The 27,333-nt window shown below is 39.3% G+C and overlaps 1 protein-coding gene across 1 annotated transcript in view; it reads right to left on the reverse strand.

Moving 5' to 3' along the window:
• RAB3C (RAB3C, member RAS oncogene family) overlaps positions 1–27,102 on the reverse strand; it is a 95,792-nt gene extending 68,690 nt beyond the window's left edge. The window contains exon 1 of the mRNA XM_070935873.1: positions 26,875–27,102. Within this exon, the coding sequence (XP_070791974.1) occupies positions 26,875–27,102 (228 nt within the window). The remainder of the gene's footprint in view (positions 1–26,874) is intronic.
• Positions 27,103–27,333: the final 231 nt, after the last annotated feature.

A 27,333-nucleotide genomic window follows, 5' to 3' on the forward strand; every position in this document is an offset into this window, starting at 1 on the left:
GATCGGGAGGAAATGGGGATTTTGCAGTAACCTTCCCCTGGAGTGGGGAGGGAATGGAGATTTTACAGTATCCTTCCCCTGGAGTGAGGAGGGAATGGAGATTTTACAGTATCCTTCCCCTGGAGTTAGGAGGGAATGGAGATTTTATAGTATCCTTCCCCTGCCATGCCCACCAAGCCACATCCACCAAGTCATGCCACGCCCACCACACTATGTCCACAGAACCGATAGTAAAAAATTTTGAATCCCACCACTGGTGGGACCATTATTTACTGTGATCTGAATTATATGCTCCTGCAGCTAATATTTTCAAAAAAAATAGTATTTGCTTTTTAAAACGTGCAATCATACTGGTAGCTCTGTTTAACTTGCAATTTATTAGAACACTAAGACTCTTAATGCATGTGATACTGTGAAGCCCTGCCTGCTTCATCCCATACTTATGTCTTTCATTTTTGTTTCCTCTCCAAATGCAGGACATTACCATTTTCCATCCTGTTTCAGTCTAACGGTCAAGTCTATCTTGATCTTTTTGAACTTTCTCATTCTCTTCTAAAGCTATCCTTCCAAGTTTTGTGCCTTCTACAGATTTGATAACGAACAGTTCAATATTAGTCTCTGCTTTCTTGGAGATAAGGACATTTACTGTTGTCCATGTTCTGACCGGTTCTCCAACAGTTCTAAAAAAAATACAATTAATGATTCTGCCTTCTTTTTTAGGATTCTTGGCTCCATCAGGCTATGGATCAGAGATATTCTCCGCCCCTTTGTATCTATATGTGCATATAAAAAACGGCACAGCTTTGATATACATTTGTGCCTGCTATATGGTTCCACCTCCTCCTGAGTTGTGGATACCTCTGATTGCCTTTGAATTAGTTTGGTGTTCTTTTACTATCTCCTACTTTAGCCTGAGCTGTATTTCTCTTCGCCCACTAGAGGTATATCATTGGCCAGTTAGGGCTTTGTTTCCCTTTTGAGAGAAGACAGATGTAAAATTTGAATTAAGACATTTCTTGCCATCAGCCATTAATCCACTCTTTCCTCTTGGCAGCAGATGTCTTGGCTTTTCTTTGCTCCCCCCAATCCCCAAGCATTGTTGCTTTGAGCATTTTTTTGCATGCCTCATCACATTCTGAGCTTTAGCCTTTCTGACACAATCCCTACAGATTCTGATGACTGTCTTATACAGGCATTTTCTTCAATTTCCTTTGTATGTCTGTTTTTCTTTTCTGCAAACTCTTTCATATTTACACTAGTTTCTTAAGAGGTCTCCCATTTTTCCTTCCCTTCCCACAATAATTCTGGTGGAGGCAGAGAAACATTCTGCTTCTCTCTGTGAATAACAAAATTAAATACTATGGGATAGTTGGAAATTTTAGTACGATGCTTTCTAAATCATCCTAGAACAGGGGTCTGCAACCTTAAACACTCAAAGAGCCATTTGGACCCATTTCCCTCAGAAAAGAAAACACAAAACCCTTCCCGTGCCTGACTATTTCTTGAGCGGCCACAAAACTAGCATATGTAGTTGAATTAAATGTTCTGTTTTCTTTTGAAACTTTTCTTTTCTTGGATTTATCCATGGTTGGCCTACTGGGGATTGAAAAGCTCAACAACTCGTGTGCCGGCGAGTGTCGCACATTGGCGGTTGTGACGCATATTTTGAATGAAAGGGAGCCGCAGCAGAGGGGTGAAAGAGCCACATGTGGCTCCAGAGCCACAGGTTGCTGACCCCTGTCCTAGAAGAAGAGTGCTAGGTCAAGACCTCTTTCAAAGTCTTGAATGAGTCTATCTTACTTCTTCTTTCTTAATAGTTAGCTTTTCTACTGAACTGATTAGATGCTTGATATAAGTGTAGTGCTGTGTGTAGAGCAGTGTTTCCAATCTTGGCACCATGGCTAGTTGGAGAATTCTGAGAGTTTAAGTCCCTAGATCCGTGATGGCGAACCTATGGCACCCGTGCCCAAAGTGGCACATGTAGCCATGTCGCCTGGCATGCACAGCATCGCCCGTTCCTCTTCTGGATTTTTGGTGTGCGTGCGCACATAACAATCAGCTGGCCTTTTTGCAGTGGCAGTGCTGGAAACTAGAAGAGCTGGTTTTCCATTTTCCTGCGTGAGCATGCGTGACAGCCAGCTGATCGTCAGTTGCGCATGCATGCCAGGAACCCGGAAAAGTAGCTGGATGAAATTGGAAGTTCAGTAGCTGAAACCGGAAGTTCATTTTCAGACATGGGCATGTGCCCTGGGCAGCTCCTCTTCCGGATTGCTGCCCAGGCGCATGCATGCTCCTTTTTCGGCAGTTGGTGCCGAAAAGGTTCACCATCACTGCCCTAGATCTTCACACTGCCATGGTTGAGAAACTTGGTTTATATAGAGTCTTTATGGAACTGGGTGAACTTCTAAGTTTTGGAAATAAATAAATATGGGCATATTTCATAGGTTTCTAGAGATAAGTTCATCATCCCAAAAATTTTACAATAAATGCAAAAACATCAATATAAATATTGGCGCCTGTTTATTTCTTGGTAAATTGCCTCCAAGAGACTTATTTATAATCTGTTTATTTCCTTCTCTGTTGCAAAGCTGGGAGAATTAAGATTGATGAAAAGCAGCCAACATCTTCAGTTTGGCCCTGTTAATTTTCTCCACCTAAATCTACAATTAGTTAATTGTAAAAGGAATCATGCACTCAACAGCACTAGAAGGAAATCTCTGGCGTCACTCAGGGATGGGTTTTGGAAATCAAAGGAAATTATAACAAGCAAATAGAAGAAGAGGAAATTGGAGCAAGTTTGCTAGAGGAAACTCCATTCAGTATAAACATGAATAAATTTTTCAGTTCTTCTGTGGGTCATTTTCTTTCCAGATCTCCTGATTGCCTCTCTGTTTGGGTAGCATACCAGTGGGTGATGTCAGCTCACCACAATTTACCAGTTTCAGGCTTTGTTTCCTTTTAGCCAACAGGATAGATATCACAAATCCTTGTTAGTGTGCCTTTTATAATTTTGAGATTTGGCTGCTTTCCAGCATGATCCATTGAAGCTTCTACTGTGCAAGTAATGAGTTATATTTGGCAGCTAAATCTAAAGCACTAAATGTCTATGGAGTTTCTCAATCATGCAGGACATGGTTGTCCGAAAGGTGCTTTTTCAGGAGGCAACTGGACTTTCTCTCTCTCTCTCTCTTTTTTTTTTTTTTTTTTGGAAGACACTGAAGAAGCTCCTTGGATGAGAGGTGAAACGTCTTCAAAGAAAAAAAAAAGTCCCGTTGCCTCCTGAAAAAGCACCTTTCGGACAACCAGGACCTGGATGACTGAGAATCAGTGGTGGGTTCCTCCCGGTTTGGCCCGGTTCGGCCCGGTTCGGCCGAGCCGGTAGCGGTGACGATATGACGTCACTGAACCGGTTCTGCCCCCTGCCCCCGCCCCCTGCCCCCCCCGCATTATTCTTACCTTTTATTTGGCCTCACCCCCAATCTATTACTGCCTCCTGAGTCCCAGCTGATGGGATATAAGGAAAAACTGTTCAAACTCTTGCCGCGGGGCTTCAAAGGGCCGCCCTACAGCTGATCAGTGATAAAAGGCAGTTTGGTGGTAGACCGGTGCCTCCAAAAACAAATGAGCAGACCATTACCTGCAAAAATAAATGGGTAGACTGGTACAGCTCTGCAAGCAATTAAAAGCCTGGTAGACCAGTACCTCTGCTAAATCCTAAAGAATTGTCACATGACCATCAAGCCACGCCCACAAAATAGGCCACGCCCACAGAACCAGTAGTAAAAAATTTTAGAACCCACCCCTGCTGAGAATCTCCATAGGCTTTTTTGGCTATGCACTTTGGGATGAATACCCTTCAAATGGTGTGAGAGTATGAATGGATTTCCAGAAAAATAGCAGACTACGGGAACCATTTGGACTTTAGTTTGAGATGCAGGCAACACAGACTCTTCTCCAACAGCCTGCTCCTGTCTTCAACAGTGAAGGGACACAGGGCAGAAAACATCCTGCAGCCAAGAAGGCTCCACACCCATTTGCACTACTCAGGTGACCCTGAGGACGCAGAAAAACCTTCAGTGGCTTCAACGATCCTCTAAATCACGGGTGTCAAACTCACGGCATCACGTTGCTGTCATGTGATGCATTGCAACGTCTTTTCCCTGGAAGTGGGGTGGGCATGGCCTACGTGTGACACATCCGGCCCATGGGCCACCAGTTTGGCACCCCTGCTCTAAAAGAATGCAAATGACTAGCTGTCTGCAAGAAATATAAATCCTTCCAGTCCCCACCATCCAGTCAGAGCTGAAGAAGCTTCTTGGATGAGAAGCAAAACGTCTTCAAAGAAAAACAAGAAAGTCCAGTTGCCTGCTGAAAAAGCACCTTTGGGATAAAGCACTAAAAGTAAAACCTCATTCAGGATTTAGCAAAGGGTTCAGGTGCCTTGCTTGTTCCATATTCTATAGTTTATTCACCAGACAAATTCTCTGGTAATAAAAAATTACAACAGAATAACACAGCAGAGGGCACAATTAGCTACAGAAGCAGCTGTAGCAAGGAAGGCTTTTTCCCCTCATCTATTGTTCTTTCCTTGCAGCTTCCTCCAATAGATGCTAGACTGCCACTTAAATCCCAGTGTTTCCATTGCAAATAAGTTAGCTGGAAACTCAAACAGGGTGAAAAATGGAAGGCACAAAAGATCTCCCATTGGGAGGGGGAACAGCCACTGCCATCACTTGCCCACTTGCTTATATTTGAACCTGTTGCTTATTTTCCTCACTTGCAGGCTGTATTGCCATCATCTACTAATCATTCTTTCCTGCAGAAAAGTCACTAGCAATGTTTATAACAGCAGACACTAGACTAAAATGAGCAATCCTCATAAGAGGTCTTTCAAGTGGAGCTTTATGAAATAGCATGGCTCATTCTGATTGTCCTCTCTGATGAGTAGAGCACAGTGGTCTATTTATATAGACCACTATTTATATATGAGCCGAGGTGGTGCAGTGGTTAGAGTGCAGCACTGCAGGCTACTTCAGTTGACTGCTAGCTGCAGTTCGGCAGTTCAAATTTCACCGGCTCAAGGTTGACTCAGCCTTCCATCATTCCAAGGCCAGTAAAATGAGGACACAGATTGTTGGGGGCAATATGCTGACTCTGTAAACCACTTAGAGCGGACTGTAAATCACTGTAAAGCGGTATATAAGTCTAAGTGCTATTGCGATTGCTATAGGCTTGTGAACTGCTGTGCTAATTTTCTACAAGAAACTAGCTAATGCAGCTCTCCCAAGTATGTACTGTTTCTAATAGCTAGTAGATTCTTCAGAAAAAGTTATGACATTTGAGTGGCCTACTTCTACCAAGCTATGCCCTCTGCCCAACCTCGCTCTTAGAGGCTCTTAGAGCACAACCATGGGCAAACGAGCCTCTTCAGGAGGCAGGAGGCAGAATGGTAGGTTGAAATTTAATCTTGATCTGTCATCATTCTCAATCTATCACCTGAGATGGCTACCTCATGTCAGTTAGAAAAAAGCAGCAAGAGATGGAGAAAATTGCCCAAAGAAGTTGGCAGCAAGAAAAAAAAATCTTAAGTGACATCTGTTAGATCAAAGTTTTGCCACTGCAATTAGCAGACCAACTTTTTTTGATTCAATTTAGGTAAGAGAAACAGTGTTCAGTATTAAATATAAAAAGTTGGAGCAGAGCAGGGAAATTCACCTAAGGATTATTTTTTTTTTTTGGTCCTCTCTGGAATCATAGTGTTTTTATGTGTGTAGGCAACTAAACATCCAAAGGCAGACATATCAATTAGTTTTTCTCGGAACAGCCACCCTTAATTGGAACAAAATATTATTAGTTTCTTTAATTGAAGAGACATTAGTGGCCATTGAATAAATCACTTTTTTGTAGATGGTAAACTGGCAGAAAATAGTAGCCCCACTCTATCAAGAGGACAAAACTAATTATTTCCATTTAAGCAAATAGGCAGAACAAAGGGAAAAAAAAACAGTGGATGTTAGAAAATTGCATCTGTTACCTAATAGGATGCTCTTTCACTGAGTCATTTCCTCCCATTGTCTCTCCTAGTGAGAGAAATGACTCAGCAAATTCTAAACTAAAAAGTGGTCTAGTCACTGGGCCCAAAGTACTTTCACCCCAGACGGTATCCACTCTCAAATGCCTCCCAAGTATTTTGAAGTCATATTTACTTCTGATGGCCTTGAAAAGATGAGGACAGGTAATGAACACCATGATCAATGCACCTTCCAGCTGATCAAGAGCAATTACGGAAAACATTTACTCGTTACTTTCTTCTCTGAACTGTAGCAGTACCTGGAAATGGAAAAATATCCTGATTTTCACTCTACACAGAATGGGGGAAATTGCTATCTTGCCCCTTCACACACAGTTTTGTTGTATATGTTTGTTTTACATGTGTGGGTTTGTCAGAGCGAGATTGCTAAGAAATTAGAGATGCCTGACTGTCAAAATGTCATTCTTCCTAAATACAATTCCTACTGAAAGCTGAAACATGTTCAAGCTATGAGAAATAGCATAACCTTAAGAAGCAGTGAAGGCAGATGCATCACTGAAGTATAAGGGGTGGGAGCATAATTTTTCAAAATTTAAAAAGATGATATCAAACTCGAACATCAATCAAGAGTAACCCCATCTCTAAATGAAGTACATTTTAAAATGCATCCTGGAACTGCAAAGGTACCTTTAATACAGAGGTCTCCAACCTTGACAACTTGGAATGCGCTGGCTGAGGCATGCTCTGGCTGAGAAATTCTGGGAGTTGAAGTCCACAAGTTGTAACGTTGTCAAGGTTGGAGAGCCCTGCTCTAATAAATGTAGACTTATAGACATAGACTGCTTCAAGGATGTCATGTCAGCAAGAACTTTCCTGAGCTGTCTGCTGGTCTGCCTCTGCTTTTCTGTTTCTTAAGAGGCAATATTACAGGCCACATCAAATATCCAAAAGAGTAACTGAAGGATGGGTGGCTGCATAAATGTTTTAAATAAAATAAAATAAAATAAAATCTAGCTGCAAGTTTCCAGGGAGGGAGGAAAAGAGAAGAATCAAAAGTTGAGTGAAGATATCTCCTTACGTAAAAAGAAGCACCACAGAACCAGTCCGGCTGTAAGGAAATCAGCTCGCACTTCAACTCTTAATAGGTCTGAGGCGCCTGAATGGGAACTTCAAAGGGAATGAGAAAAATAACAATTGCTGGAAGTCTCAGCTTCTTTTAGAGACAATTTAACCAGTAGTCTAATTCCCAGTCGGGCTAATTCACTTATTGTTTCCACAAAAAAGAAGGCAATGCAGAAGCAAGACTCCGAGGTTATTCCCATAGAGTTGGTGAGCTGAATTTATGGTTAAACTGTAGCCAAAATTTCTTCTTACAGTTCAGTCATTTCAGTGTTTGAGCAATTGACTCAATTACTCAGTGGCTAAGATGCTGAGCTTGTCGATCGAAAGGTCGGCAGTTCAGCGGTTTGAATCCCTAGTGCTGCATAACGGGGTGAGCTTTCATTACTTGTCCCAGCTTCTGCCAACCTAGCAGTTTGAAAGCACGTAAAAATGCAAGTAGAAAAATAGGGACCATCTTTGGTGGGAAGGTAACAGCGTTCTGTGCGCTTTTGGCATTTAGTCATGCCAGCCACATGACCATGGAGATGTCTTCGGACAAAGCTGTTCAAAGCTTTGAAACAGCGATGACCCCCCCCCTAGAGTTCGGAACAACTAGCACATATGTGCGAGGGGAACCTTTACCTTTAATAAAAACATGGGCTCATTAAAATGTGACTTTGCAGCTTTGGCTCCAAAGCACCGCAAGAGGCTTCCTACTTTTATTGAAGCCCATGTGTCAGACTTGGATTCTTTGGGAACCCTTGAGATTCCTTGAGGAAGATATACAACTTCAACTCAATTGTGATCTCCAAACTCAGTTTTCTTTTTCACTGTAAAGGCAAGTGGCTCCATGTTTGTTCCCCATGACATTCTTTTAGCCACAAAAGAAACCACCTCATTATAATACACTTAGTCCTTGCTAATAAACCAAGCTGTTCTTCATGTATTACTGAAGAATTTAAATTTTTGCTGTGTCACAAAAAGGTCAATTGTGAATTAATTTAAACCTCTAAAACTCTGATTAATTTGATCTTTGGGTACCCATGATACTTACTGATATTCAGTTTGGCCCTAAGTATATTGTCTTTGAGGATTGTGAAGAATTTGTTGAAAGTAATGTCCATCTGGGTTCAGTTCTAAGTGGGGAGAAATACACTGAAAGAGAGAGAGAGAGGGAGGGAGGGAGGGAGGGAGAGAGGAGAGAGAGAGAGAGAGAGAGAGAGAGAGAGAGAGAGAGAGAGAGAGAATTTGAGCTTGTGTTCTGATTGGTTGTAAGACTCCCATGGGGCCATGCAGGGGTAACTTTGTAGGGTGTCTGTGTCCAAGGCTTGGTTGAGCCTTGCTGGATGAATGAAGGGGCTTTGGGCAATTCCTATTATGGCTCTGGTTGAAGGAGGTAGATCTTAGTTATATAGAATAGACTGGCCCAGACCTTAATGGCCCATTAACAAAGGAGCAGGTGGGGGCTGAGTTTCTGTCTCCCTTTTAGGGGAAAGATTCTGCCCTTTTAATATTTCCTAAAATATTTCATTTTCCTAGGAGAGGAGTGGGTGCTAACTTTCTACAAATTGGTAAAGGGATAGAAAATTAAAAGAAGCAAATATTATTCATCTTCAGACGAGGAAGATCAGAGGAACCACAGACTGCTTGTCTAATATCAACACCTGGAAAAATTCCAGAAGGGATCATTAAAAAAATGGATCTGTAAGTACATTGAAAACAATAAACATCGGAATGATTTGCCTAATTTTTTTGGATTGGATATTTTATTGGATTGGATATGTCTCTTAATAGACTGTGGAAATGCTTTAGATATATCTTCATCTCAGCAATACATTTGACAAAGTATATCATGATATTTAGCAATCTAATTGTACTGGCTGAATGCATGATAAGTAAATGAATGCATAGCTGGCTCATAAATCATACCCAAAATCTGTTCATAAATCATTTCTCATCCAATGGGACTTAGGTATCTACTGTGCTGTCAAAACTCTACTCCTTAGTATTTTTATTAATGCCTAGGATGATTACTTATGAAATGTACAGATAATTCAAGATTTGGTGGAATCATTAATTACCTAAAATTCATAAATAAAACACATATCAATCTTAAAGCCATAAAGAAAATGCAAATCAATTTAGAGAAATTGACTGAAAATAACAGAATGAATTTTAAGTGGAAAATGCAAAATTCTTTGTTTAGGAAACAAAAATCAAATGCATTAATATCACATAGGAGATACCCTACTTGGTAATAGTTCTTGTGAAAAAAACATTCTAGAAGTGTAAGTAATTGCAAATTAATTATAAACCACCAGTATAATGAGGTTGCAAAGAAACAAATGCAATTTTAGGTTGCATTAAATTTTCCTCTCTGAAGTACTGCATTCACTTCTGGACACTATATCGTATGGATTCAGAGAAATTGTAACAGGTTCAAAGAACATGAACCAACTACCTAGAAAGAGAAATATTTCTCTATGAAGAGAAGTATTTGAGAATACCTGAAAAAGAGTAGATTGCAGAGAAAATATGATAATACTTTTCAAATATTTGAAAGGAATCCACTGAAAGTTAGAAAAAAAACCTTCCTAAAAGTAAGAGCATTTCAAAAGTGAAGTCCATTATCTGGAAAGTTAGTGGGCTCCCTTTCACTGAATATATCTATCATAAATTATTACATCTGTCATAGATCCTTTAAACTGGATTTTTGTGAAGACAGGGCATTGATAGCCTAAGGCAGCCCTTCTGACTCTACCGTTCTGTCTACAGCTTTCTGCAGCTTCTCTGTCAGTGCTTCTTAATTTCAAAAATAACCATGAGAGAAATTTTCTTATGATATTTTCCTGTTGGATTTAATTTGACTTTGGAATCAAGGAAGGCTGAAGAGGGACAAAGATAATTCTGTAAAGTAAAAGATAAGACTTTGACCAATTCATTAATTTACTTGTAATTAAAACGATAGTTATTGTTCTAATATTGTAGATATTGGACTGGCAATGGGATGACTCAATTTTAAGGGCACTCTTAACCAAGGAAATTATCTGGGTGACATTAGGTCCAATCACCAATATTTTCCATGGGAAAAAATGAGAAGAAGGAAATACAATTTCTTGTTATGAATTTTTATCAAATACTCTTTAGTAAGGCATAATAAATATAATAATAATAATAATAATAATAATAATAATAATAATAATAATAATAATTTTATTTATATACCACCCATTCTCCCGAAGGACTCAGGGCGGTGTACAGCCAAAATTAAAATACAAATATATAAATATACAATATCTAGTTAAAATTAATTAAAATCATTAAATAGTTTTGGCCGAATTTTAAAACCCAAAATTAAAACCCAATTTAAAATCAATCAATTTGATAGCCCCGCCTGTCGGAACAGTAGGGTCTTGTATAGACCCCACACATCTCTATATTTTATGAACACTGAAAAAGTATGTTTTTTAAGATCTAGATTTAACCCATTGCTATTATGCAGCACAAAAATATTTCGTACTCCAAAGCCAGCATTTACAGACTGTGCAACATCACTACAAACAAAAGAATTTAGAGAAATGTGATCCCAAAGTCTTTTATCCATATTTTCTTTATAAGATGAATGTGTTGTAAATACCTTAATTGTCACTTTTCAAGGAACTTATAGGATTTGTAGTTTAAAGATCCTGAACTTGTTGTAGGAAATAACTACAATGTCTTAGTTCCTTTCAGTTTAACTTAGTTCTAATTAAGCTGAAATAGTAACATTGAAAATCATTGTATCTAGTTTCCATAACAGGTAAACAGTTTTCAAGTACATCTTCAGATAGTGAGAATCATTACAACAAGGCTTAGCTTCTGTGCATACATCCTTTTAGGTGTAAGCAGCATTGAACCCAGTCAAACTATTCTATTTGAATAGACACATTCAGGATAGTACGGTCACTTTCTTGGGGTACTGCAGCCAAAAGCAACAGATTACAATTCAGGTAGCAAGAATGGATGCACATTTCATAAAAATTAAGAAACGAATAGGATTTGCTTTGAGATTTCTTTGCAATCAATAAAGTAACATTTCCTGACAATCATAATGGTTTCATAACCTTGTATTCCCATGGGATATATCCAGAGATAAATTGAAAAGTCAATTTAATTAAAAGTAACAATTCTTGCATAGAGATCTTCCTTCATTCTCCCTTTCTCCCCCCGAAAGGGGAAAGAAAAGTGTAATACAAAAACCTCGACAACGTATTTCTGTTAAGGAGAGCTCTGCCTCTCCTTAAATACTTCCACAACTGCCTGAGGCAGTCTGTTCTTGCAGATTATTTTCCCCCTTGGCCCCACAGATATAAAGTACAACAAAAATAAACATTAGGAACATTGATACTAGGAAATTTTACCTGAGATCCGATTAAAATATACTTCTATATAATTATCCTATCTTCTTTATGCCTCCCTCACAATCTTCTTTTCACCAGGCTAAACATATTCAATATCTCTCATCATCGCAGTTGCTCTTCTTGGGACCTAGATCACTTTGTTGATGTATTTCCTAAAATGTAGTACTGAGTGTTGGATGCAATCTTCTAGTTGTGGTCTGACCAAAACAGGACTTATGGCAATGATGACCTACAGTACCTTGATTTTGATACTAATAGGCACATAAACTCTTACTTTATCCTTTAGGGATATGCACCACTTTGGACTTCATTGCAAAAATGTGGTTCAGGCAACATGAATGTAACACTGGAATAAAACTTTTTTTTTAAAGCTATAATATTTCCTGGGATCACATGGTAGTTAAAGAGAGTGGTGCGGTGGCCTAGAGGTGGAGTTCTGGCCTCACAATCAAGAGGCTGTGAGTTCAATCCTAGGTAGAAGCAGATATTTCTCTCTCTGGGCATGATGAATGTAACTCTGCATTGGTGACAGGAAGGGTATCCACCCAGTAAACCCTTGGCTCCATTCAGTTGCCCAGACTCCACCCTGCAAGGGATTATGGGGTTATTAAAAGAAGATGATCACATGGTAGTTAAAGAAAAAGATGTGACTGGTTAACTAGTGGCAGAGAGATGCTATATTTGCATTCTTGTACTCTCCAAGGCACATTTTCTTAATTATTTTAAAGAGTTGCATATCTGTACTATCCATCTTGATTCATCTCTATTTTGTTACATCTCTAAATAAGCCTGAATATTATTGAATGCCATAAACCATAAAGAATTGTTTTGCAAAAGGAGGCTAAGAATGAATATAGTGTGGGAATTCAGTTTATAGCACAATCATTGAGTCAAATATACTATGTCTTTTTAAAATCAGGGAAACCAATTGGGTTTACACTTCTGCCTAAAAGGAGGCACAAAATCTCTATCATGTCTCAGGTAGGTAACTCAAGCCTTCAAATCCTAGTTTAAAATATAAGAGAAGTAAACCTCTTTTCTACAGCAGTTAAGGAATATTAGGGCTGTGTAAAACTTCACTGGGGTATTTTACTTTGTTGATGCTTCAAGCTATTTTATGAGGCAATCAGTTCTCAACAGTCAGTTCACAGACTGATTAGGACCTAGGAGAAGGTTTTGTAAATAACCAGCTGTAAGTTCTTCCCTTATTAGTAAAAATACCTACCTCCTCTCCAGTTCACAGAAAAGCTGTTTCTGCTTTAATCTAATAGGAGATCAATTGGTTCTCACTGGAAAATAGTTCCATTACTGAAATTCTTGTCACCTTGTCTTCTTAATTTTGATAAATTTTGTTAAAGAAGAACATGGTGGAACTTCTTGATTTAGAAGATTTATGTTCATTTTGAGGCAGCTGCCAAAGAACCTGACTTTCCACTCCTAAATAATGAAATAAAGCTGCTGCATTGATTTATTTTGAGTCACGTATGGGGCTTGTTAGGTTCAGCTTGCAGCTTACTCCTAACTTGTTGGTCAGGCAATATCTGTTCCTTTAAGAAACAACTGAGCCACGTAATCAGGGTTTGCTGAACCCTGTAATTAGGCTACAGTGCATAAATAAGCAGCACAGAGAAGCGTTCGTTCTTCCTGCTTCTTCCTGCTTCTTCCGGATTGATACCTGATTGTATCCTGTTGCTTACTGCGTCTGTTATATGGTACTGAATACCAAGAGTTACTAAAGTCTGTTTGCTTTGGTAAGGGAAGATACTTACTGGACTGATATTACTGTTTATGACCTTGGACTGTTTTACTTACACCGAGACTGCTTGTTATCTATAAAGTATTATTCTCACAAGAGCTGGACGTTTATCTCCTTCCCTGTGTGTTTCTGCTCTGCTCGTTGCACAAGCAACAAATACTTTTTACACACACCCTAACATTGGTTATGGGCCCAGAACGTTCCAGGGCTCTTTAATTTGTTTTTGTGGAAGTGAGAAGTGCAGGCAGTGGGTGTAGTAGTCAAGATGATGGCTTTTGAGCAAGGTACAAGTTATTCTACTATAACCCGGTTGGATGGAACAAACTATGTTACCTGGTCCACAAAATGCTGTCTACTTTTGCGAAAAGAAGGACTGTGGGACGTGGTTATTAATCCACCGGACATAACTGCACTGAATGCTGATGACGAAGAAGATGCCAAAAAGATAGCAAAGTTTCACAGGGACAACGAGCGTGCTTTATGCATCATTGGCCTGACACTGGGAGATCAGCAACTTGTCCATTTCCGGGGCGAAGAGTCTGCTGCGAGGTGTTGGTCAAAGCTAAAGAAGCTCTACGTTCGTGACTCTGTGGGTGTCCATATCTACCTGACACGGAAACTATTTCGCTTACATCTCCAGAAAGGAGGAGACATGATGGCTCACCTGGACTCCATGACAGGGCTTTTCCAGGAGCTACATGAGAAAGACCTTGTGTTTACTGAACTACAGCAAGTTTATATTATTCTTTCATCGTTGGATGACAGTTATGATTCTTTTGTTTCATCATTAGAAGTATTGTCTAGAGATGAACTAACATTGGCCAGTATAACTGGTAGGTTACTGGATGAGGCCAAACGTAGGCAGGAACGAGACCAGTTAAGGATGCAACAGCAACCAAAAGTGGAAGCTGTATATGAGAATGTCAATATTGTTAAACGCTGTTATGCATGTGGGGCTAAGGGGCACATTGCAAAATATTGTAATAATAGGAAAGTGTCTGCTAGAAACTCTGCTAAACCCAGGAAAGGGTGTAATTTAGCAATCAGTTCATCTAATAATATAAAAGATGATTGGTGGGTGATTGATAGCGGTGCCTCTCAATCAATAACAAAAAACAGAAAACTGTTTCTAAACATGAAGAAAAGTACTAAAAAGGTCAAATTAGCTAATGGCTGGAATGTGACTGTAGCTGGGGAGGGACTTGTTCAATGTTCTATTAGTAAGCACCCTTTACCCATGCTTTATATCCCTAGTTTGAAATATAACCTTTTATCTGTAAAGTCATTACTACATTCTGGGTTTACAGTAACTTTTAAAAACAACAAATGTTTGCTGGAATGTGAAGGCACTGTAGTTACTGCAGAATTAGAAGACGACTTATTTGTTATTAGGGATAAGTCATTACTGTTAGTTCAGTCAAAAGCTAAATTTGGAAATGTAAAGCCTCATGATGAATGCTTACATTTACTACATAGAAGGCTTGGTCATCTGAATTTCAGGTTGTTGCATTCGACTGTTAAGCAGTCTAACGGCATAAAATTAAGGGCTTGCAGCAAATACCTGAACTGTAATACTTGTAACCAGCATAAAAGTAAAGTTACACCTGCAAACCGCTGCAATGGGTTTAAAACAACTAAACCTTTGGAGGTAGTCTTTTTAGACTTAATAGGGCCAAAGAAACCCAGTTTAGGGGGAGCATGCTATATTTTGAGTATAGTTGATCACTTTACCAGATATGGTTTTTGCTACCTTATGAAGTCCAAAAGTGATACGTTCCAATGTATCACAAATTGGCTTCGTTTTGTTGAAAGGAAGCAGAGGTTTAAGGTGAAATGCATTGTTACTGACAATGGAACTGAGTTTACTAACCATCAGTTGGCTAAGTTTTTGAAGGATGCTGGGATACAGCATAAACGTTCTGCTCCTTTTCGGCCAGAACATAATGCATATATTGAACGAAGAGGCCAGACCCTACAAGCTATGACTAGGACTATGCTGGCTGATGCTTGTTTACCTGATAAATTGTGGGGAGAAGCAATACTATGTGCCAATCATATTTTAAATAATGTGGTGCACTCCTCTACAGGAAAAATACCTTTTACTTTATGGCACGGGAGGAAGCCTGATTTAAGTTATATACATACTTTTGGTGCACCAGCCTGGGTGCATATACCAGTTAGTCAGAGAAGGAAGGACCAACAGAGAGCAAAGAAAATGATTTTTGTTGGCTATGAGGCTAACCATAGGTCCTATAGGTTCTGGGAAAAAGGAACAACAAAAGTTTTGTGTAGCGCTAATGCTAAATTCCTAGAACATGAAGGCTGGGACAGGTTAGAAAAAGCAGACTATGGTTTTACAGATATTGATGTTAAGATAGACCATATTCCTGATGATAGTTCATCTGAGATGGATGATAAACCATCTATTAAGATTGAAGAACAGGAACAGGAATCAGGGTTAGGGGAGGATGAACCCAATATACCTGATGTTAGTCCTGTTATGCCTAGACGATCTTCCAGGGACCGGCATCCACCAGATCGCTATAAAGCCACAGTGGTTTGCCAAGTAGATATCGAACCATCCAGTTATCATGATATAAGATTATATCCAGAAAAGGAGCAAAAAGCCTGGCAAGAGGCAATGGATAGAGAAATTGATTCATTGAAGAGGCTTGGTGTCTATGAAGTTGTAAGAATACCACCATATGAGAAACTTATAGGCTGTAGGTGGGTCTACAAGATAAAGAAAAGTGTAGATGGGGTAGTAACCCATAAAGCTCGGCTTGTTGCACAAGGGTTCTCACAGACAGATAGAGACTATGATGAAGTTTTTGCTCCAAGTTTACGAGCGAGCACTTTGAGAACGATGCTTGTTTGGGCAGCTAGAAATAAATGCTCTATTACTCATTTAGATGTCGAGACAGCTTACTTGAACGCTCCGTTGAGGCATACAATATATATGAAGAAACCTCCTGGTTATGATACACAGGATAGCACTGAGTGTTGGAGGCTACAGAAAAGCCTATATGGTTTAAGGCAATCAGGTTACGAGTGGAACCAATGTATAGTGCAGGAATTACATAACATTGGGTTCTATGAGGGCGTAGCAGATAAATGTCTGTTTAAAAAAGAACAGGATGGATGTGTTTCATTCTTGTTACTCTTTACAGACGACATTGCCATAATTACCAGAACTGACACTGAGGCCAGAGAGATTATCGGTCAGTTGCAAACAAAATTTAAACTTAGAAATCTAGGACATATACGGCATTATCTAGGGCTGGATATCCTAAAAACATCTAGAGGATTTAAAATATCACAATCTAATAAGATCTGCAAATTGTTGAAAAAATATGGGATGGAATTATGTAAACCTGCCAAGACTCCTATGGCACAAGAATTCCAGCAGGATAGTTTGCAGAGTCCACAGTTCAGTAAAGAACTGTATCAATCATTAATAGGCAGTTTGTCGTATTTGAGCAACTGGACACGGCCTGATATAGCTTTTAGTGTTAATCAACTAGCACAATATAGTTCAGAGCCTACTGATAGGCATTGGCAGGCTGCTAAACGTGTTCTTAGGTATCTTAAAAGAACATTGCATTTTGCTATGTATTTAGAACCAAATGCCAATATGATATTAAAGGCATATGCTGATGCCAGTTTTGCCAGAAAATCTACGTCTGGAATAGCAATCATGTTGGATAACTGCCTGATTGGATGGAAATCAATTCGCCAGAAACACATAAGTTTGTCTACCATGGAAGCGGAGTTTTCTTGTCTATCACTTACATGTACTGAACTGATTTATTATAAACAGTTGATGGAAGATATTGGATTCAAAATGGATTATCCTATTACGGTTTATGAGGATAACCAGGCAGCCATTAAAATGGCAACGAATCTTGCTGTAAAGACAAGGACTAAATACACTGATATACGCTATCTGAATGTTCGGCAATGTGTTAAGGATAACATGATTACATTGGAATATTGCGCATCAGAGGACAATATTGCCGATAACTTTACCAAAGCGCAAGATGCCATTAAACACACCAATTGTTGTGAAAGATTTGGATTAAGAATCTGAAATGTAATTGTTACCACTGTACAATGTATGATTTGGATGTGCATTATTGTTTCTGTATCTATTGTGTATATTGTCCTGTCCAATGGGGAGAATGTTAGGTTCAGCTTGCAGCTTACTCCTAACTTGTTGGTCAGGCAATATCTGTTCCTTTAAGAAACAACTGAGCCACGTAATCAGGGTTTGCTGAACCCTGTAATTAGGCTACAGTGCATAAATAAGCAGCACAGAGAAGCGTTCGTTCTTCCTGCTTCTTCCTGCTTCTTCCGGATTGATACCTGATTGTATCCTGTTGCTTACTGCGTCTGTTATATGGTACTGAATACCAAGAGTTACTAAAGTCTGTTTGCTTTGGTAAGGGAAGATACTTACTGGACTGATATTACTGTTTATGACCTTGGACTGTTTTACTTACACCGAGACTGCTTGTTATCTATAAAGTATTATTCTCACAAGAGCTGGACGTTTATCTCCTTCCCTGTGTGTTTCTGCTCTGCTCGTTGCACAAGCAACAAATACTTTTTACACACACCCTAACTTGCAGTAGCAGGAAGGAGTATCTGTCTATCCACCAATCTCTTTTGGTAGTCCCAATGAGATACTTAATGAATACCAGAAGAGTCACTGGAGGTGTTGGAGCCTTAGTCAGACAAATCACATCATCGCTTTAGCTTATTAAAGCAAATAACGTCAACTCTGCAACCTATAATGCCTTGTTTAGACAATATGTGGGTGGATAACACAGGTCTAGAAAGCATGAGAATGAGGGTGTTTTTGTATTCATGTGCTTCAGGTTGGTAGCTAGAGGTCACTGTGGAATGAAAATGATGGAGTAGAAGGTGCTGTGCCTGATCCAACTTAGTTCTTCTGTTCCTATGGACACAAGAATAGTCCCTGCTACATCAGATTAAAAGTGTTTCTAGTTGGAAATTTATAGGTAGCCAAAATGAGAATAATGATTTGCTAGAACAGGGGTTTCAAACTCAAGGCCTGTGGGCTGGATGTTTAAACATCCCTTAGGATGTTTAGATCTGGCCTACAGGGCCACCCTGGAAACAGCAAAGGTCCGGCCCGTGATGCTTCTGCAAGGGAAAATGGAGCTCAGGAGGACTGTGCGTGGCCCTCCCTAGCTCCATTTTCCCTGGCAGAGGGTTGCAGGAGGCTGTTGCAGCCAAAAATAGAGCTTGGGAGCCCATTTTTGCTGGCAGAGTGCTCGGGCCATCACAGGCACCCCCAACATGAGTGACATCAAGCTGGCCACGCCTTCCCCAGCCCCCTGAGGTCAAACACAACTCTGATGCAGCCCTCAATGAAATCGAGTTTGACACCCCTGTGCTAGAACTAGATCACCCAGTAAAACCCCAAAGCCCCATGGCTTGCAAGATCTCCAGATGCAAAGCTACATATGATGTTATCCTTAACAATATAAACGGAGAGTTAAGCTGTTGGGTTTTTTCCGTGCAGACATTATGGATAAATCTAGTTGCCAGATTCAATGCACACAGACTCTTTCGCTTATTGAATTTACATCCTTATCTTTCTCCAAGAGTTCAAGATGGCAGACATACTTATTTATACCCCCACAACAATAAGAGCCCTGTGAGTCAACACCAACTTTCCCATCCAACTTCAAAACTTTAGCCAACACGAAGCATACTGGCTCCATCTTAATATTTGGAGGGAAGAAGAAGAACAGTTGCTCTGTTGCTGGTAAGTGATGAAGAAAGAAATATCAGAAAAAGTAAGGGCGGTGGGAAGTTGGGGGAGAGAAAAAAAATTAGGAGAGGAAAGATCCAAAAGTATGCATTGGGATGGGACTTCCAGAATATTTTGCCAAGGGGTGCCCTTCAAAAGCTAAATAAAACATTAAGCAATTGCTCCCTGGCTGTTGGTTTTTAATAGGTAATTTCCAGGGGTGAAATCCAGCAGGTTCTAACAGATTCTGGAGAACCAGTAGCGGAAATTTTGAGTAGTTTGGAGAACCAGCAAATACCACCTCTGGCTGGCCCCAGAGTGGGGTGGGAATGGAGATTTTTGCAATATCCTTCTCCCAGGAGGGGAGGGAATAGAGATTTTGCAGGATCCTTCCCCTGGCATGCCCATCAAGCCATGCCCACAGAACTGTTAGGGAAAAAGTTGGGATTTCACCCCTGGTAATTTCATCACTGGCAGTCTTATCACTTTCATTTCCATATGTCCACTTTAGACTTGTCAAACTGATGCCTTTCTCTATCTGTAGCTCTTTGTTGATCAACAAAAGAACTTGCAGATTCCCAAGTCTGTGTGAAAGTGAATGAAGTCAGCCATCACTATTTACAGGACAAATTGCTATGCTTGGCTGAATCATTTGATTGAGTCAACACAGATTTGCTGGTTCATGGTCCAACTTTTGTAATTCTATTTGTCCAGAAATGTTTGGTGAACATTATGGCAACTTCAACTTATTATTGCTTATGATTTTAAATTTGCTTGAATGGACTGCCCTGCCAATGTTTTATTGCCCTGACTCTGCTGTTAGAAATCTTATTTACATATTTACTTATTTACTTCAACGGGATCTCAATGGTGCCTATTGATGTTTAATTTCTTGGTTTTACTCCCAAAAAACTATATAGCAAACCTCCTGATGAGTCACTGAGGCTTTAGAGAATGACAGAAAGTTTCACCAATTTCTAATAAATGTTCTGGTTCTTAATGAGTCAGAATACATCAGGAGTGACAGGAACAAAGAGATCAGGAATGGTACAACATGCAATGCTAGCCTGTGCTTATGCATCACAGGAAAGGAGCAGAACAACTGATTTTCCACAGCCAATCTACCAGAATCTTCCTGTTGCTTCCACCCATATTATTTGGCATATTTTTGGATGCAACCCACCAGAGGATGCAGTACGAAGGACCAGACACCAGAATATTAATTAAATAGTGATTGACCAATTTATCTGAAAATGCCTGTTAAAATTTTTAGTTTTAAACAATTCTGATTAAATTAAGTGGACAATCCAGTATAGGTTTCCAATCCAAAAAATTCACACTAAAAAAACAAAACAAAACATAGTGTTAAAAGCTTTGTTAAAAGCTAAAAGGTTTTTGGGTATGGAGCAGTGGCGGGATTCAAATTTTTTTTACTACCGGTTCTGTGGGCGTGGCTTGGCGGGCGTGGCATGGCTTGGTGGGCAAAATCTCCATTCCCTCCCCACTCCAGGGGAAGATTACTACAAAATTCCCATTTCCTCCCAATCAGCTGGGACTCAGGAAGCAGAGAATAGATGGAAGCGGGGCCAGTCAGAGGTAGTATTTACTGGTTCTCCAAACTACTCAAAATTTCTACTACCAGTTCTCCAGAACTGGTCAAAACCTGCTGAATACCACCTCTGGTTAAAAGGAATAGTATCATCAGTTATGGTTTAATTATATCACTGAGCTACTTTGAGCTTCTTAAGAGAGGACTTTCATTGGTATCAAATTTTTTTGTAGTACAGAACAGAGTAGATGTATTAGGAATACAGAAAGCTCTTATTTATATTCAATTTTAGACTTATTATCAAGGCTTTTAGTCTTGTTGACTAGAATTGTGGCAGTTAAAATCCTGTACAACTAATAGGCATCTTAGGCTGCTTTACTGACCTGAGCTATTATCTATTCTTACTGCCAATGACTCTAAAAAATGTTTTACAAAGTTCATCTACAATGTTACCCTTTTTAAAATTGCAGACATCAGAATCTAGGGGAATTTGGAACCTTCTGTACTTGGGCTGGGGTAAAGGTATGGATTTAAAGGACAAATATGATTCAGAGTGCACCTGAGTATCCATGCAGTACCTCTCAGGAACACCTTAAACAAACTCAAGTTTGCAAAACATCTATAGTCAAGCTACATGAATCCAAGAAAGATATAACTACCTTGAAGTGTTCCTAATATATCCTATATGTTTACTCATGTGACTCTATCTGGCCTTATTCTGCACAATCAGGCTAGAAAGCCCATGCAGGTAGTCTAGGTCCCTTGCTTAATATCTGTAAAATGTCATGTACATGCACCTTGCCTTGCCTTGGCTATACTGTATATCCACAATAACAAAAGTTGATATAAAACAAGCAAAATAATGCAATATTTTTCTCTGTGCTTATACAAACTAATATTGTACTTTTAACTCAAAAATATACATGTGAGCAGGAATTGGAGCAACTACACAACACACATCAAATATTCCAATACTACTTTTCTTGAAATAAATGCCTGATGCAAATTACAATCATTTTCAATTATAAATGCATACTGTGTGTGAAGCATGCAATTGCCTTATAATATAATTTCAAATGTAAATGAATGGATTATAAGCACTGTTTATTTAATAAGGTAGTTTGGAGAAATCTGCGCATTGAACTATTTAGTTATCAAATTTATAGTGTATATTTGCTCATCAAAAACAAGTGATTACAGGTAGCATATAACAAAGCTAAAACAAGGTCAATAAATATCCAAAATAATTGTGTGAGAAATGTACAGTTAGATTCTCAGTCTAAGACTGGTGGAAACTAATAATTCGAATCCTAATCAAGGACCTAAGAACCAGGGGTGGGTTCTACTTACCTTTACTACCGGTTTGCAACGGGATCGCGCGTGTGCCAAGCTTCCGCGCAGGCGCAGAAACTTCTGTGCATGCACAGATCACCTATGATGACATCCGGGGCGGTGGGTGGAGCCTCCTGCCGGTTCTACTACTGGTTCTTGTGAACCAGTCCAAATCGGGGCAACCCACCACTGCTAAGAACTATCAAGTGTCTAAGAATATAGGCAGCTCCAAGAAGAGTGGTTTTTTTGTAAAACCATGCTGTTCAGGTCTGATAAATTCAACTTTCTAGATATTGAAGAAGTCCTTTCTAGATATTGAAGTATCACTTTATTATTGTTGTGGTTAATTGTTCATTACCAGGATGGTTAGACTGGATTTGGCATTTTTATCCATCTGCCAAGTCCTTCCCAAGAACCTGGGATGGGTTACATGTTTGATGATATTAGAGGTCTCATTGCAGGATGTAAGCTGTTTCAAATAAAGCTGGTTTTTGCAATTGACTGATGGTGAATTTGTCAATGCTGATGGTGTTTTAAGTGGTGCTCCAGTTGTTTTGGAATTGCACCCAAGGATTCTATACTATTGGTTCTACCTTTGGTTTCTTTTGCCACAATCATTCTATTTCTATCTGCTGGTCTTTATATTTTGTTATCTTCTCCAGTTATTTCTTTTATTCTGTTCTCTCCAGATGCTGGCATGTCCACTATCCAGACTTTTTTTGGTCTTTCTTATTAACAATGATTAAGTTTGAGATCTTATGTGCATGTCTGTTTGAATTCTAAAGTCCCAAAGTACTTTAGCTTCATTTATTATCAACATATTAAAAACAAAGCTAAAAAGAAGAAATAATGGGTGAAGAGATGTTAATAATAATGGAGCCTCCTCACTAGAACTATACAGCAATGCTATAGGCATGGTTATTATTATAACCATTATTGTAGGTTATAAGACAACAGGAACACATTTATTTAAAATGTGTTCCACAGAATAACTCTCTCAAGATTCATATCTTATTTTCATCAGTAGCCTTGGGGGTATCCATCATCCAATTGTATTCCAGCTGCATTAACAAATCACTTAATGCAGAAATCTAAAATTATACAAGAGGACAACAATATGGACAACAATTGCTTTTTGAGAGACAATGCTCAAAATTTTAATGAATTCTGTTCCCATTAAACAATGCAGAAACCATAAAGATCTGCTTGATGCATCAACTATCTCATTCTGTTCTTCATTTTTCTTTAATTTGATCTCCTTGGCTCTTTGGCTACAACTAGAAGTCTTTCACTTTTTTGTTTCATTGGATAGAATAAACTTTTCCCCTACAAAAATTCATTCCAACTTTAGAAAGCCTACAAGAACTATGTCCTCACCAGAGATAGAACCTGGAGACATTTGACCATGGGTTTCAGCACTTGCAAAGAGAAAAGAGGCATGAACCTTACTAATTCTAGACTCAAGGAACCTGTGGTCCTTTTGGAAGCCTCAAATGTCTATGTAGCTGAGGATATGGAATGATCAGATTCTAAATCCAAGCTATTACATAATGGAAGAACAGTATCCTTCAGTGTTATTGTTCAAAAGGATGCACATAAATATTCCTTTAAATTGGAACTATTATGCAAAGTGATTCACATCTACCTTATATGAAACTCATTGTCAGCTGTCCAGCTGGTGAATCCAGAAAAAGACACTCTTGGGACATTATTTTATAAACTTTACTGAATAAATCCACATTGGCACAGAAGAAGCGAAGCTAGCTCTGGGCTTCCTGTGCAAATTCACACATAGTTCATTTCCCCACAGACCATCCCACAGTCCATTATATCCACCAATCATTTCTGTTTGTTTTGATTTGGGAACCAGCTGATCACACTGTGGCATCTGCTCTGGGTGTCCTTGAAGGGGGTGCAATGTCTCATTGGAAACAACGATGCTTGGAAGCCATTCCCCCCACCCTTGTATTCCAATCCACCCACCCACCACCACCATTGTTTGTCAAGCTGTGAGCAAAGTGGAATATAGGCAAAAGTTTGAGTCAGTTTTGACATATTTCATTTACCAGATTGAAAAAAATGCTTTGCTGATATTTATCTGTAAACATATTAGTGTAAATGATAAGACCCTACATTCATTTTAGCTATTTTTGCATTGTGAGACTTATCAATAGCATGCATACTAAAAAGGATTCACAGTAAAAAAAGAAGTGCATCTCCTGTAACTGAAAGACAATTTATTGCTGCATAATAAGCAGGTAATGAGGAGGCATCAGCAAGCATCCCAATAGCTCATAGGCTTCTTCTAAAACAATATGCATTATATTAGCCTTCCCTAGGCACTTACAATTATCTAGGATAGTGTACAGCATATAACAACAAGGATGGGAATAATTGCTAGATATGAATGAGGAGGTACAAGTGAGGTTTTAGCCCATACAATGACCACCCATCACATATGCTCAAATGTACATTTTAAGTCCTTAATAAGGTGAAATAGAGTTGTGATGGGAGTAGAAAGCCTTTAGCTGACCTGAAAACAAGGGCTTCCACAAAGGGTGAAATGCTATCGGTTCGTACCGGTTCAGCTGAACTGGTAGCAGTGGCAGCGCATGGTTTGGAGAACCGGTAGCAGCGGCAGTGCGAGGCTCCGCCCACCTGCCTGGATGTCGTTACTTCCTTTTAACTAGGAAGTAACCTGTTTTTGACCCTTTGCGCATGCGCAGAAGGCTTTGCGCATGCGCAAAGGGTCCAAGCGCGCACTTCCAAACCGGTAGGGAAGGTAAGTAGATTTCACCCCTGGTTCCCACATTTGGGTCAAAGGGCTTTGAATGGCATGCTGGGATTTGTGCTCAAAACAAGGTCTGGGACTTACATAAATGGGAAAGTTCAGAACAACACCTAAATTTTAACTAAATTACATTTTATTTATTTACTGAAATGTTTCTGTAATTATATTGACATGCTCCCCATGAATTAAGACATTTTCTCAATATGGTAGTGACATTTGAAGAGATTCTTGGAGCTCCTGAGAGTTCTTGTTCAGCCCTGTTCTGAGAGAAGCCTCAGAAGTAAAACCTTGCCAATTTATAAGAGTTGACTTTAGTTAAGACCCTATTAGATGCTTTCATTTGTAGCACTTGTTTCAACTGCATATATAAAGAAATTGAACTTCATATATTTAGAATAAGACTGCTCTTTAGAAGGCCAGATCCTGAAGATGAAACTCAAATACTTTGGCCACCTAATGAGAAGGAAGGACTCACTGGAGAAGAGCCTAATGCTGGGAAAGATTGAGGGCAAAAGAAGAAGGGGACGACAGAGAATGAGGTGGCTGGATGGAATCATTGAAGCAGTAGGTGTGAGCTTAAATGGATTCTAGAGGATAGTAGAGGACAGGAAGGCCTGGAGAAACATTGTCCATGGGGTCGCGATGGGTCGGACATGACTTCGCAACTAACAATAACAAATATTTAGAACTCTTCAGAACTCTACCTTCAGATGATTAGGGAGAAGGAGATATTTTTAAAGATGGGCCCATAGCAGCACATGTTAGTAGAAAGGGTATTCTGTAAGATAGGAAGACTAGGTTCCAGCTTTTACATTTTAATGTGTTTGTGTATTTCCAGGAAATAAATATTAATGACTTCCACAACTAATGTCTCAAAGCACTGAGACGAGAAAGTCATGAAAAATCCAGGCCTCTAAAACTGTAAACCAGTCAATATGAGTTAAATATTCTCTCTTTTTTCCAAATAGTAAAAGGAAAAGAATAATATAAGATGTCACAATTATCACCATTGAAAGACTAGAACAGGAACTGAAGGACCATTGGCTCCTATTTCATAATATTAGGAAATCTAGCACTATGCTGGTAAACATTTGCAGAATCTAGTAAATCAGATCATGCTGTACTTCCTCTGTCTTCTTATACTTCATTGAATTAGAGACATGTTTACCTGAATCATATCTGAATGTTATCTTGTTCTTTCTGGACTTATAAAATGCTTCAGCCCTTTTTCCTTAGGTAACAGTTCCCAAATATCTCTACCAAAGTTGTTTTCCCTGCTCTGTGCAGCTATTAACAGAGCCACTCAGACATCAATCCTTTAAAAGCAGAGTCATATATAATCAACATCAGATTGTCCCATCATCAGAGAAGGATGGATTCCAGAGGATGGAAACTAAGGTGGAAGCAAACTAAGGCAGATTCAATGCTATTTGAAGACAGTTTGCTCCTGAAGAAAGAAAATGGTAGCTTTTCCATTCTACCTGTAGGTCAAGTAATTCATAAATACTCCATTAAGGCAGCTACCAGGGCAAAATCAGCCAGCATCTGAGGACAAGACATCATTTATTGGACAAACTATATGGTATGTATCGTTCTGTTCTTCTATATTTTCTTATTCCTTCTTCACCAGTGGTGGGTTGCCCCTGGTTCGTACTGGTTCTATAGAACCGGTAGTAAAACCAGTGGGAGGCTCCGCCCACCGACCCCAATGTCATCAAAATGCTTCTGTGCATGCCGCGGCCCCATTGCAAACTGGTAGTAAAGGTAATTAGAACCCACCCCTGCTCTTCACCATTTCCTCTTGGAGCAACTACATCGCTCTACCAAATGGCCGGATTGGACTGGTGAAATGCAAGAAAGGTAAATGGAAGAATAATCAAGATTAATTCATTCAATTGTGAAGAAAGATCAAAATAGAGCTATGTTTCTCAATCTTGGAAACTTTAAGAAATGTGGATTTCAACTCCCAGAATTCCCCATCTAGCATGAATTCTGGGGTTTAAAGTCCAGATGTCTTAAAGTTGCCAAGAAACATTGAAGTAGAGTAATTTGCCTTTAACATTTAATATACAATCCTGAAAAGCAGAGATAAAACACACACATACACACACACATAGAGTATGCTTGCTTACCCAAATCTGTAGCTTAATTCTTTTTTCATTTTTGAAGACTGTTTTCACTTTGAAATCGATCCCAACAGTGCTTACAAAAGCTGAGGTAAAAGAATCATCAGCATAACGGAATAAGAAGGAGGTTTTCCCAACGCTGCTGTTACCAATGATGAGAAGTTTGAACATATAATCAAAGTTCTGATCTGATGTCTCCTTTTGGCCATATCGGGTATCTTGCGCAGATGCCATCTGTAGATTGCAGATGAGGAAAGAGAGAGGGTTTTAAAAAAAAAAATGTTATGTTTGCTTCATGTAACTCCAAAGTGCTTATCTTTTCACCAGCCTTCTCAGCACTATGGGCCCAAGTATTTGTGTAGAAATTGAAGGAGATCTTATGATATTCAAATAATACAGATAATCATAGTGAATATTTTGGTTCTAGAAAATCAGTGGCAACCCTTCTCTCCACAAGGGAGCAGT

Source organism: Pituophis catenifer, unplaced genomic scaffold, assembly GCF_029215685.1.
Source record: "Pituophis catenifer annectens isolate HBS135680 unplaced genomic scaffold, rPitCat1.0.hap2 SCAF_2, whole genome shotgun sequence".
Lineage (NCBI taxonomy): Eukaryota > Metazoa > Chordata > Lepidosauria > Squamata > Colubridae > Pituophis > Pituophis catenifer.